The 13,110-nt window shown below is 43.0% G+C and overlaps 1 protein-coding gene across 2 annotated transcripts in view; it reads right to left on the reverse strand.

Annotated features, from left to right (window-relative positions):
* sel1l (SEL1L adaptor subunit of ERAD E3 ubiquitin ligase) overlaps positions 1-13,110 on the reverse strand; it is a 53,173-nt gene that overhangs the window by 11,707 nt on the left and 28,356 nt on the right. For both annotated transcript variants that reach the window (XM_033027696.1, XM_033027695.1), the window contains 10 exons: positions 12,791-12,896; positions 10,082-10,244; positions 7,852-7,905; positions 7,704-7,763; positions 7,097-7,178; positions 6,457-6,611; positions 6,041-6,097; positions 5,571-5,639; positions 5,412-5,489; positions 4,944-5,006 (listed from right to left, as the gene is read on the reverse strand). In XM_033027696.1, the coding sequence (XP_032883587.1) occupies positions 4,944-5,006; positions 5,412-5,489; positions 5,571-5,639; positions 6,041-6,097; positions 6,457-6,611; positions 7,097-7,178; positions 7,704-7,763; positions 7,852-7,905; positions 10,082-10,244; positions 12,791-12,896 (887 nt within the window). The remainder of the gene's footprint in view (positions 1-4,943; positions 5,007-5,411; positions 5,490-5,570; positions 5,640-6,040; positions 6,098-6,456; positions 6,612-7,096; positions 7,179-7,703; positions 7,764-7,851; positions 7,906-10,081; positions 10,245-12,790; positions 12,897-13,110) is intronic.

The following is a 13,110-nucleotide window of genomic DNA, read 5'->3' on the forward strand; positions in this document are numbered from 1 at the left end:
CACAGAGACCGGCCCTGTTGCTCCGAAAGGTAGGGACAAAAAGAAGAGGGCAATAGTAATTGGGGACACTATTGTTAGGGGGTCGGATAGGCGTTTCTGTGGACGCAGTCGGGAGACCAGGATGGTGGTCTGCCTCCCTGGTGCCAAGGTCTCGGATGTGTCTCAACGCATCCAAGATATCCGGAAATCAGAGGGAGAGGAGCCTGAGGTCGTGGTACATATAGGTACCAATGACATAGGTAAAAAAAGGGAAGATGTCCTGAAGGGAGGATTTAGGGAGTTGGGAGGAGAGTTAAGGAAAAGGACCAAAAAGGTAACAATCTCAGGATTACTGCCTGTGCCACGCGACAGTGAGAGTAGGCAATGTAGCGAGCTGGAGGATAAATGCGTGGCTGAAAGACTGGTGCAGAGGGCAGGGATTCAAGTTTCTGGATCATTGGACTTCTTTTGGGGAAGGTGGGACCTGTACAGAAAGGATGGGTTGCACTTGAACCCGAGGGGGACCAATATCCTGGCGGGGAAATTTGCAAAGGCTACTGGGGAGACTTTAAACTAGAATGGTTGGGGCGAGGGACTCAAATAGAGAAAGCTAGTAGACAGAATGGGAGGCAGGAAGCAGAAAAGGGAAGCACTCGGACACAAGAGGAGAAAGAAGAAAAAGGAAATAAACAGAGAATAAGAGGCGGGGGGTTTCTTAAATGTGCATATTTTAATGCTAGGAGCATTGTAAGAAAGGTGGATGAGCTTAGAGTCTGGATAGACACCTGGAAGTATGATGTTGTGGCGATCAGTGAAACATGGTTGCAGGAGGGCTGTGATTGGAAACTAAATATTCCAGCATTTCGTAGCTTCAGGTGTGATAGAATTGGAGGGGCAAGAGGTGGAGGTGTTGCATTGCTAGTCAGGGAAGATATTACAGCAGTGCTTTGGCAGGATAGACTGGAGGGCTCATCTATTTGGGTGGAACTGAGAAGTGGGAAAGGTGTAGCAACACTTATAGGGGTGTATTATAGACCGCCAAATGGGGATCGAAAATTGGAAGAGCAAATATGTAAGGAGATAGCAGATATTAGTAGTAAGCACAAGGTAGTGATTGTGGGAGATTTCAACTTTCCACACATAGACTGGGAAACACATTCTGTAAATCGAAGGAAATAGGCGACGTTTCGGGCCGAAACCCTTCTTCAGACTGATGGGGGGTGGGGAAAGAAAGAAGGAAAAAGGGAGGAGGAGGAGCCCGAGGGCGGGCGGATGGGAGGGTGGGAGGAGACAGCTAGAGGGTGAAGGAAGGGGAGGAGACAGCACGGGCTAGCCAAATTGGGAAAATTCAATGTTGATGCCATAAGGACGCAAGGACCCCAGACGGAATATGAGGTGCTGTTCCTCCAATTTCCGCTGTTGCTCACTCTGGCAATGGAGGAGACCCAGGACAGAGAGGTCGGATTGGGAATGGGAGGGGGAGTTGAAGTGCTGAGCCACCGGGAGGTCAGGTAGGTTATTGCGGACTGAGCGGAGGTGTTCGGCGAAACGGTCGCCCAACCTACGCTTGGTCTCACCGATGTAAATCAGCTGACATCTAGAGCAGCGGATGCAGTAGATGAGGTTGGAGGAGATACAGGTGAACCTTTGTCGCACCTGGAACGACTGCTTGGGACCTTGAATGGAGTCGAGGGGGGAGGTGAAGGGACAGGTGTTGCATTTCTTGCGGTTGCAACGGAAAGTGCCCGGGGAGGGGGTGGTGCGGGAGGGAAGGGAAGAATTGACGAGGGAGTTGCGGAGGGAGCGGTCTTTGCGGAAGGCAGACATGGGGGGAGATGGGAAGATGTGGCGAGTGGTGGGGTCACGTTGGAGGTGGCGGAAATGGCGGAGGATTATGTGTTGTATTTGCCGGCTGGTGGGGTGAAAGGTGAGGACCAGAGGGACTCTGCCCTTGTTGCGTGTGCGGGGATGGGGAGAGAGAGCAGTGTTACGGGGTATGGATGAGACCCTGGTGTGAGCCTCATCTATGGTGGCGGAGGGGAATCCCCGTTCCCTGAAGAACGAGGACATTTCCGATGCCCTGGTATGAAATGTCTCATCCTGGGAACAGATGCGGCGTAGGCGGAGGAATTGGGAGTAGGGGATGGAGTCTTTACAGGGGGCAGGGTGGGAAGACGTGTAGTCCAGATAGCCATGTGAGTCAGTGGGTTTGTAATGTATGTCGGTCAGGAGTCTGTCCCCTGCGATGGAGATGGTGAGGTCAAGGAATGGTAGGGAAGTGTCGGAAATCGTCCAGGTGTATTGGAGTGCCGGATGGAAGTTGGTGGTGAAGTGGATGAAGTCAGTCAGTTGTGTGTGGCTGGATGGTTTGGAGTTTGTAAAATGTGTGCAGGATAGTTTTTTGCAGCAATACATAGAGGTACCTACTAGAGGAGGGGCAGTGCTGGACCTCCTGTTAGGAAATGAGACGGGACAGGTGGCGGAGGTATGCGTTGGGGAGCACTTCGGGTCCAGTGATCACAATACCATTAGTTTCAATATAATTATGGAGAGGGTCAGAATTGGACCTAGGGTTGAGATTTTTGATTGGAGAAAGGCTAACTTTGATGAGATGCGAAATGATTTAAAAGGAGTGAACTGGGACATTTTGTTTTATGGGAAGGATGTAGAAGAGAAATGGAGGACATTTAAAAGGGAAATTTTAAGAGTACAGAATCTTTATGTTCCTGTTCGGTTGAAAGGAAACAGTAAAAATTGGAAAGAGCCCTGGTTTTCAAGGGAAATTGGACATCTTGTTCGGAAAAAGAGGGAGATCTACAATAATTATAGGCAGCATGAAGTAAATGAGGTGCTTGAGGAGTATAAGGAATGTAAAAAGAATCTTAAGAAAGAAATTAGAAAAGCTAAAAGAAGACATGAAGTTGCTTTGGCAAGTAAGGTGAAAGTAAATCCAAAGGGTTTCTACAGCTATATTAATAGCAAAAGGATAACGAGGGATAAAATTGGTCCATTGGAGAGACGGAGTGGACAGCTATCTGCAGAGCCAAAAGAGATGGGGGAGATATTGAACAATTTCTTTTCTTCAGTATTCACCAAGGAGAAGGATATTAAATTATGTGAGGTAAGGGAAACTAGTAGAGTAGCTATGGATACTATGAGTTTCAAAGTAAAAGAAGTACTGACACTTTTGAAAAATATAAAAGTGAATAAGTCTCCAGGTCCTGACAGGATATTCCCTAGGACATTGAGGGAAGTTAGTGTAGAAATAGCCGGGGCTATGACAGAAATATTTCAAATGTCATTAGAAACGGAAATCGTCCCCGAGGATTGGCGTACTGCGCATGTTGTTCCATTGTTTAAAAAGGGTTCTAAGAGTAAACCTAGCAATTATAGACCTGTTAGTTTGACTTCAGTGGTGGGCAAATTAATGGAAAAGATACTTAGAGATAATATATATAAGCATCTGGATAAACAGGGTCTGATTAGGAACAGTCAACATGGATTTGTGCCTGGAAGGTCATGTTTGACTAATCTTCTTGAATTTTTTGAAGAGATTACTAGGGAAATTGACGAGGGTAAAGCAGTGGATGTTGTCTATATGGACTTTAGTAAGGCCTTTGACAAGGTTCCTTATGGAAGGTTGGTTAAGAAGGTTCAACTGTTGGGTATAAATGCAGAAGTAGCAAGATGGATTCAACAGTGGCTGAATGGGAGACGCCAGAGTGTAATGGTGGATGGCTGTTTGTCGGGTTGGAGGCAGGTGACTAGTGGGGTGCCTCAGGGATCTGTGTTGGGTCCTTTGTTGTTTGTCATGTACATCAATGATCTGGATGAAGGTGTGGTAAATTGGATTAGTAAGTATGCAGATGATACCAAGATAGGGGGTGTTGTGGATAATGAAGAGGATTTCCAAAGTCTACAGAGTGATTTAGGCCATTTGGAAGAATGGGCTGAAAGATGGCAGATGGAGTTTAATGCTGATAAATGTAAGGTGCTACACCTTGGCAGGACAAATCAAAATAGGACGTACATGGTAAATGGTAGGGAATTGAAGAATGCAGTGAACAGAGGGATCTGGGAATAACCGTGCATAGTTCCTTGAAGGTGGAATCTCATATAGATAGGGTGGTAAAGAAAGCTTTTGGTATGCTAGCCTTTATAAATCAGAGCATTGAGTATAGAAGCTGGGATGTAATGTTAAAATTGTACAAGGCATTGGTGAGACCAAATCTGGAGTATGGTGTACAATTTTGGTCGCCCAATTATAGGAAGGATGTCAACAAAATAGAGAGAGTACAGAGGAGATTTACTAGAATGTTGCCTGGGTTTCAACAGCTAAGTTACAGAGAAAGGTTGAATAAGTTAGGTCTTTATTCTCTGGAGCGCAGAAGGTTAAGGGGGGACTTGATAGAGGTCTTTAAAATGATGAGAGGGATAGAGAGTTGATGTGGACAAGCTTTTCCCTTTGAGAATAGGGAAGATTCAAACAAGAGGACATGACTTCAGAATTAAGGGACAGAAGTTTAGGGGTAACATGAGGGGGAACTTCTTTACTCAGAGAGTGGTAGCGGTGTGGAATGAGCTTCCAGTGGAAGTGGTGGAGGCAGGTTTGTTGGTATCATTTAAAAATAAATTGGATAGGCATATGGATGAGAAGGGAATGGAGGGTTATGGTATGAGTGCAGGCAGGTGGGACTAAGGGAAAATAATTGTTCGGCACGGACTTGTAGGGCCGAGATGGCCAGTTTCCGTGCTGTAATTGTTATATGGTTATATGGTTAATACTTGCCAGAAGAGCAAGTACATTTACCAGAAGCCACAAAACCATGGATTAGTGTATCAGGGGAAGTTAAAGTTTGAGAGAGTTAGCCGAATAGAAGTGAAAATTGGCTGTGCGATTGATCAAGACAATTATTCACTCCAATCACAGTTGCAACAAAAATCATAAAAACACTGATACATACCATTTGGACCCCTTTTCCATACAAGTAAGCCATTCCTAGGCCACTCTGTCCAACAGGATTACCCTGAAAATTGATGAACAGTTTTTGTTTAAAAAAGGGTCTTCCAGTGTGTTCCAGCAAATAACTAGAAAGGCCTCAAAATGTCATAAAACTCTGGCAGCTCCTTCCAACACCCACCACCCTTTGTGTAAAAAGCCACTGCCCATGTTCCTATTAAATCTTACCCCACTCAGCTGAAATCTATGTCCTCTAGTTTTTGATTCCCCTAATAGTTCTGATACACCTCTACAAGATCACCCCCAAATCCTCCTGCGTGCTAAGGAATAAAGTCATAGCCTGTCCAGCCTCTCCCTACGGCTCAGGCCCTCAAATCCTGGCAGTAGTCTCGTAAATACTACAGGTAAGCATTTTGCTTTGAAAGCAATCACACAGCACCAACATTGTTTGAAAGCTGTTACAGCTACCTACCATGTCTGCTGATTTCTTGAAGTAGTGAAAAGCAGTGTCATTGTTCTGGGGTACAGCGCCACTACCCTCTGAATACATCTATGGAAAATAGAAATTCACCTTTAAAATGTGCAATTATATTCAGTTTTGTTTATACAAAGAATTTCATTTTGTACTTACTTTCCCAAGAAAAGCCATTGCGTGAGCATTTCCAGTGGCAGCTGCCTGATTGAAATATTCAAAGGCTCTCTACAAAAATGGAAGACAAATCAAATTATTCACTTTCAAACTGCATGGAGTTTCCATTCAACTTGAAGTGCAGAAGAAATAATATTCCTACTATATAAAGCAAACAATAAAGCCCTTGGAATGTTAACTGAATATTGTGTTATAGAATATCATGCAAACGTGTGACCCAAGAACAAAGTACAACTTCACCCACAGACATTAGTTTAAGCAGTTTAAGACCCAGCTATCAGCCCGAAGAACACCATTAAGTGATCCATACACTACTTTAAATAGACATAAAAGAAAGCAAAACTGTGATGGGAGCTACATATCTTAAAAATGTCTACTGCTGAGAAGATATGAAATGCAGAATAAACCACCACTTCCTGGATCACTCAAGCCAATTATTCTCAAATAGTTACCTGATTATTTTGTTCTACACCTCGTCCTCCATGTAAATGTAACTGACCAAGTCCAACCTTGAAGAGACAACATTTTAATTTTAAATGTATAGACATCTTTGATCTCTTGAACTCAAGATTATTTTTGCCTGTAAATGCAGCATATGCACTTTCATGCGAATGCGCAGGCATGTTACATGACTTAGTCACAATATTCTCTTTATCATGTATCTATCTGTACACTGGATTGCTCGATTGTAATCATGTATTTGTCTTTTTGCTAACTGTTTGACAATAAACTAAACTACTAACAAGCTTGCACCCGAATCCACCCAAGATAGATTTTCTATCTAGGTTAATAGTAAACAATACAAAACTTGTATTTCACTCAATTTAGACTTTACCAAGCAAGACATTTTCAGATTATGTTTCAGTACCTGTGCTTGGACATCTCCCTTTTCAGCCAGGAATTGGTAATATTGAATTAAATCATCTTCCAGCATTCCACTGCTAACACCAGAGTTCTCAACCTCATCAAGAAGACGAATTCTCTGAACAACATTACCACCAGTCAAAGACACGTCACTGGCAACTAAAGGAAAAAAAGTTTCAAAACGGCGAGTTACTTTTACCAACACGTTTGGAAGATTGGCTATAGAAAGCTTCGGTTTAATGTCAGTTCCAGAATTACACAAACACTGAATTTCAAAATAATTTCTGGCAGTAGAAGCAGGCAGAGTGTACACATTACCATACCACCTACCCTATCCTACACTTTGTAAAGCAAATAAAACTAGATTTTGGGAATCCGAAACGGTATCTGGGAATTCGAAACGGTATCTGGGATGGAGAAAATGTTTCCCAAGACTACAGGTTGCATACATTCTCCCCTAATTTGGACTTCCAAAAAACAATGACAGTTTGTTCATCTATTCAATTTCCCTAGACATGTTCCTCATCTCCAAAGAGGGCCACTCTTGCATTCCAAATCCCACTAAATCTCTGCTTACACAGGAAGAGTGTGCACTATTTTAATTAATAGAAAACCCAGCATTCAAGGTCAATTTTATTGCTTACCATAATTCGCCACCAGCTTGTAATGAGTTAGTGCAGATTCACAGCTCTGTGGAACTCCTATGCCAGCCCAATACCTATAACCCTGAAGAATTGAAAAATAATGCATTACATGCCCATTTGTTGTTACAACACAAGATCCATAGAAACTATCAGGGCTGTACAGTGGTGCAACAGTATGGTTACTGCCTTATAGCCCCAGGGACCATGGTTCTATCCTGCTATGGGTCCTGTCTGCACAGTATTTGTATGTTCTCCCTGCCACCATGGGGGGTTTCTCCAATTGCTCCAGTTTCCCCCCACATCCCAAAAAGACATACAGATTTGTAGGTTAATTAGCTTTGGTAATTGTAAATTGTTCTTAGTGTGTGGGAGTGTGTACAGGGGTGATCGCTGGTCATCATGGACTGGGTGGGCCCGAAGAGTCATTTTCTGCGCTGTATCTCTAAAATCTAAATTTACAACAGCAATGAACAAAAGAGTAATTTATTTACATGCCCATTTTCTTTTCAGTTTTGACAAATCTGCCTCTTTGTACATGTTAACTCAAATCATGGATAACATGCAAAAATCTACACTGCACAGGTTGATGCAACATGGGATTACTTACCAAAATCATGTGTGACAACAGGTTTCCTCCAAGTGCTCCAAATGTGTAAAATACCAATGCCTTTAAACATAAAGGTAAAATAATTAGTGCTCTAATAAAAACCTTTTAAAAACACATTCAACAGGAAGGTAGGTTAGCTTTTTAGTACCTTAGCTTGACTTGAATGGACACCCACACCAGATGCATAAACAAATCCAAGTGCCTGAAAAGAAAAGGTTGTTAGTACGTTGGAAAATCTCATAAATTCACCAATGTGCATCTTGAGGACACTCAGTTTAGACTCAGTTGGCACTGCTGCCTCATCTATAGGGACCTGGGTTTGACCACTCACCCTCAGATGCTGTCTGTGCTGCTAGATTTATTGGCCAGGTGTTTAGTGCAGATATGTGCTCAAATACAAGTCAAAAACAAAAAAGCAGGAGCAACTCAGTGCGTCAGGCAGCATCTCCAGAGAAAAGCAATAAGGGGTGTTTTGGGGCGAGACCCTTCTTCATTACTCATTGTCACCTAGCCCACAGCCAACAATGGACTTAAGTGGTTTTCCCAAATAAAGTTGGCCGTGAAAAGCAACAAGTTACAGAAGTGGAAGGAAAATGTACCTGCTTTGCTAGGTGACTGCCTGAGTACCCCAATGGGCCAAATCACAATCTCCTTTGTTACACGTAGGTAATTGTGGAAGGGGAGTCAAAGATTTAAGGGATCTTGTGCACAGTAGCTTTTGATGGATGACAGCGCTGCTGTCTCACAGCACAACAGAGACCCGGGCTCAATCTTGACCTTGGGTGCTGCCTGTGTAGTTTGCATCTTCTTCCATGACCATGTAGATTTCCTCTGGATGTTCAGTTATCTCCCACATGCCAAAGACATGCTGGTTTATAGGTTAATTGCCCTCTGTAAATTGACCCTAGTGCAGGAAGTGGATGAGAAAGTAGGATAACAGCACCAGCGCGAATGGCTGATTGGTGGTCGACATGGACACTGGACCGAAGGGCCTGTTTCCATGCTGTATCTAAGCTAAAGTGGCTCAAGCATGCATGAAGAAAAGGTTTCAGATTTTCCAGAGGCATGCACAGAAGTCTGTACAAGGAATAAAATATCCAAAACTAAAGCTCTAAGCTCTGGCAGGCAGGTGAAGCAATATACTGTATTCTTTGGGCAGGGAGAAGTTTAGAAGATTCAATCAAAATTCTCACACCCTTCCCTCAATTCAAATCAGCAATTAATATTGACAAGCCAAATCAAAAAGTACAAAATTATTTATAACTTGCCAAAGCAATAAACACAAGGCATTTTTACTCTGAAACATCTGGGGGGGGGGGGGGGTGAAAATGGTTGAAAAGCTTGATTATTGCCCATTTCAGGTACAATGTCCACAGACAGTTAAACCCGTCTCAGAGTGCGAATCCACCCACGTGTGATCCCGAGTTTAAAACGAATCAAACTCGTGGTAATCACGTAGAATTAACGTAGCGGGAACTCGTAATGCTAACGGCAGGTACTCGGGAATCTTGTTAACTCGCGACTCGTAACAAATAATGTCATACACAAGAAATGGCTATGCTGGTTGACATAAAGTGAACACACAGTGCTGGAGTAACACAAAGACGCAGCAGAATTTTGGAAACGTCATCCCGTCACCCATTCCTTCTCTCCAGAGATGCTGCCTGTCCCGCTGAGTTAAAGAGTGCCCACGGTAGACCCACGAGTCACTACTGTAAACTCACGGGCTACTACGTTCTTACAACGAGTTTAAAAGTTAAAAATTTTACTTCAAGAGTAAATTTGACTCGTGGAAATCTTTCATCATGTTGAAAGATTTTCACGAGTTAACAAGTTTGCCGAGTACCTGCCGTTAGCGTTACGAGTTCCGACGTTCCCGCTACGTTAATTCTACGTGATTACCACGAGTTTGATTTGTTTTAAACTCGGGATCACTCGTGGGTGGACTCGCACCGTGAGACAGGGCCGTAAGTAGAACTTCAGATTTTAACCAGCTTTAACTTTTAAAACGTTGTCGCTCTAAAAAGGAACAATGCAACGGATCTATGTTACACTCCGTTACTATTTAAATTCAAATTACTGTTGCTGCAATAAACTGCAGCAAGAGTCACAAATAAAGTTTGTGTACTTAAAGCAAAGGTAGACAAAATGGTGGAGTAACTCAGCGGGACAGGCAGCATCTCTGGAGAGAAGGAATGGGTGAATTTTCAGGTCGAGACCTTTCAGAGTCTGAAGAAGGGTCTCGACCCGAAACGTCACCCATTCCTTCTCTCCGGGAATGCTGCCTGTCCCGCTGAGTTATTCCAGCATTTTGTGTCTACCCTCGATTTAAACCAGCATGCTCACTTCATTCCTACGTGTAGTTAAAGCACACCTACTGTTTGACCTTTTGGCGATCCCAGCGCAGCAAGCATCTCAAAGTCATTCTTTGCAGCTCCAATGTCCAATTGCATGTAATCGCCCAGTAGCATGGCATAGCTAACCTTCTCCATGGCCTTGGTACTTCCCATTTCAGCTGCTTTCAGAAGTATTTGATAGCCTCTGAATTTAAAGTGTAATGAAAAAAAAAAAACATAGATGCAACAGCAATGTACTATAATGGAAACATTGATGGTGATCAGAATACTACGTTTCTGATGAATTGCACACAATTCATAAAATGTGCTCACGCCAAGAGCTGTTAGATCAATTCTGAATCCTTTTGCATTGCACTGAAAGCATAATTAATCCATTGTACCACCACCCCATTCCATTTTACTATCGACAATGTCCACATGAAAATGACAGCATTGTAGTGAACTCAACACCTGAGGTTTTTCAAATTCTCAATGATCATAACTTCAAACCATTTAATCATCAGCCAGGCCATGCCCAATCTGATACACTGACATCATGGGGCTCCTGCTTTAACCTCATGGCTACACTTAGCTGGATTATTGGAGTGGGGGCTTCCAGTACATCTGTTAATCCTGGCCAGATTGGAGAGGCTAGGACTTTAAAATGGGGTAAAAGCTTCAAGGCTGCTGGGAGATTTGGCCAATTTGGAAGTGCTCTCTGCAGAACTGGGACAAGCTGCAGAGTGGTGCCGGTTTGTCGAGAGCCCAGATCCAAGCTGCAGGAAAAGAATGAGAACATCTGCAGACCCTGTCAATTAGGTGCAAAATGCATAGAATGAATTGGAGTACTGCAATACACCTTGTAAATAATGTTGCAGAGTTCTACTTTGCCAAGTGTTGATTGGATGAGGTATTGAGCCTTGTCTGGTTTTCTTGCAGATCAGGGTAAACGTTGCTATGTTTGCTGCCTTGAGAACCCCTGTTTGAATACAATGTATTAGGTGCTGTATTATTGGGTTAGGGAAATGTCTGTTATGTATGAGGTTAATCGATATCTGTAATTGGATTGTAAAGAGACCACCTCCATGTGGTTCGGCCCCTCGAGGTCCCGGGACGTATAAAAGTCCGCTGCCACAAGGTCCTGCATCGTTCTTCTGGGAGAGTATTTAGGACTGCGTGACCTTCTGGAGTGTCTCTGTTTCAGCGAGGCCGAAAGGGGTTGAACAGGCAGATACGAGGATCGAACCCGCGGTGGTTAGGTACAGTGGTGGGAACTGTAATTGTGTTTTGTTAAAATAAAGATTAGTCGATCAAGTGTTCGATTCAGTGTTTTTTGACTGAAACTAGACTGGGGAGGGATGCTTAGAACGAGTAATTTACACATCCATGGCAAGTTACAAGGCCTCGGGTGGCAGAGCCAGAGGATCACTTTAAGCAGGGTCCAGCAGAATGGAAGACAAGATTCACGAGTATCTGACTTCCAGCACATTTTAAAATCTTGTAATAGTGTCCAGATATTGAAAACAAAAGATACATTAAAGTGCTGGAGCACCTTAGCAGGTCAGACAGCATCCCCAGAGAACATGGATAGGCTAGGATTTGGGCCAAGACCCTTTTTTTAGATACAGAGCCCAGACTAGAGTCCTGAACCAAAAGGTCACCGATCCATGTTCTCCAGGGATGTTGCCTGAACTGTTGAGTTATCCCAGCACTTTGCGTCATCCATCGGCAGTTCCTTGTTTCTACAAAGATGCCTTGAACACAGGAAGACTGATAGGCACCAGTTCCTTTTCGAAACTCCCTGCATACCTGAACTTGATCCAACATTAATAATTCTCCCAGAGGCCAAACTCCAAAGGACCATGAAGAATCAATGGTGCTTGGGAGTTCTAAACTGGCACATTCAAGATCGTCAATTATTGATTAAGTAAAACCTAACCCATAGGGCATGGAAAATAAATTTGCCATGCTGCTCCCTGGTTTGAAGATGTGTTACCACAGCCGCTATGTTACTGGATGTAACCATGGGTCTCAGACCAAATGGACAAATTGTAGTTTAAATTCTCCCACAGCATTTGCTGAAATTTAACTTCAATCCACATTTGATGGATGAAGTTAAGAGTTAGTTTCAGTACTACCGACATGAATTAAGATGATTCACCTAACAAATTATGCATTTTGGGGAATTAAGTCTGCCATACCAATCCAATCAGGTCTATATTCGACTCTAGATCCCAATATGATTGAACCATAACCATCCTCCAAAATGGCCCAACAACTTGGTTCAATGGCCAATAGAACGGGATAACAAATGTCAATCTTGCACATCTAATAAATGAGCCATCCGTTTAGAGCACCTCTCGCTAAAAAAAATCATACAAGGAAAGGTTTGTAGCAATCTGTTGGATTAGAGGGATTAAAACATTCCAGGACCAGATGGCTCAGAATAAAAGAACAAACCTTTAGAAAGGAGATGAAGAGGAATTTCTTTAGCCAGTGGTTGGTGAATCTGTGGAATTCATTGCCACAGATGGCAGTGGAGGTCAATTTGTTCGGTATTTTTAAAGCAGAGATTGATTAGTAATGGTGTCAAAGTTTATGGGGAGAAGGCAAGAGAAAGGGGTTGAGAGGGAAAGATAGATCATCCATGATTGAATGGCAGAGCAGACTTGATGGGCCGAATGGCCTAATTCTGCTCCTATGTCTTATGAGCACAATGAGCCATTCAGAATGGAAAATCAGAATACTTACTCTTTCTTTAGATTCTTTCTACTTGTGCCATTAATCATTTTCATTCCCGTATGATAAATTACCTCGGCTTCCCGTGCAAATTTCCTTTGACTGGCTTCTTCATTAGCTAGAATAGAGTTGTTAGACAAGTGTGTCAAGGACCAACTAGAGTTTTAATTGTAAAATTACCGTTACAATAATACAAGGGCTCTTGGCATTCTATAAATTAAATTGACTTGTAGACGCAAAATCTCTAGATTGAGGAATCAATTTAAATATTTGACGCCTTGTCTAAATTTCAGGTAGATTGTCAAACTGAAAATCATGCAAACTCTGCCTAG

Source organism: Amblyraja radiata, chromosome 9 (genome assembly GCF_010909765.2).
Source record: "Amblyraja radiata isolate CabotCenter1 chromosome 9, sAmbRad1.1.pri, whole genome shotgun sequence".
Classification (NCBI taxonomy): Eukaryota; Metazoa; Chordata; class Chondrichthyes; order Rajiformes; family Rajidae; genus Amblyraja; species Amblyraja radiata.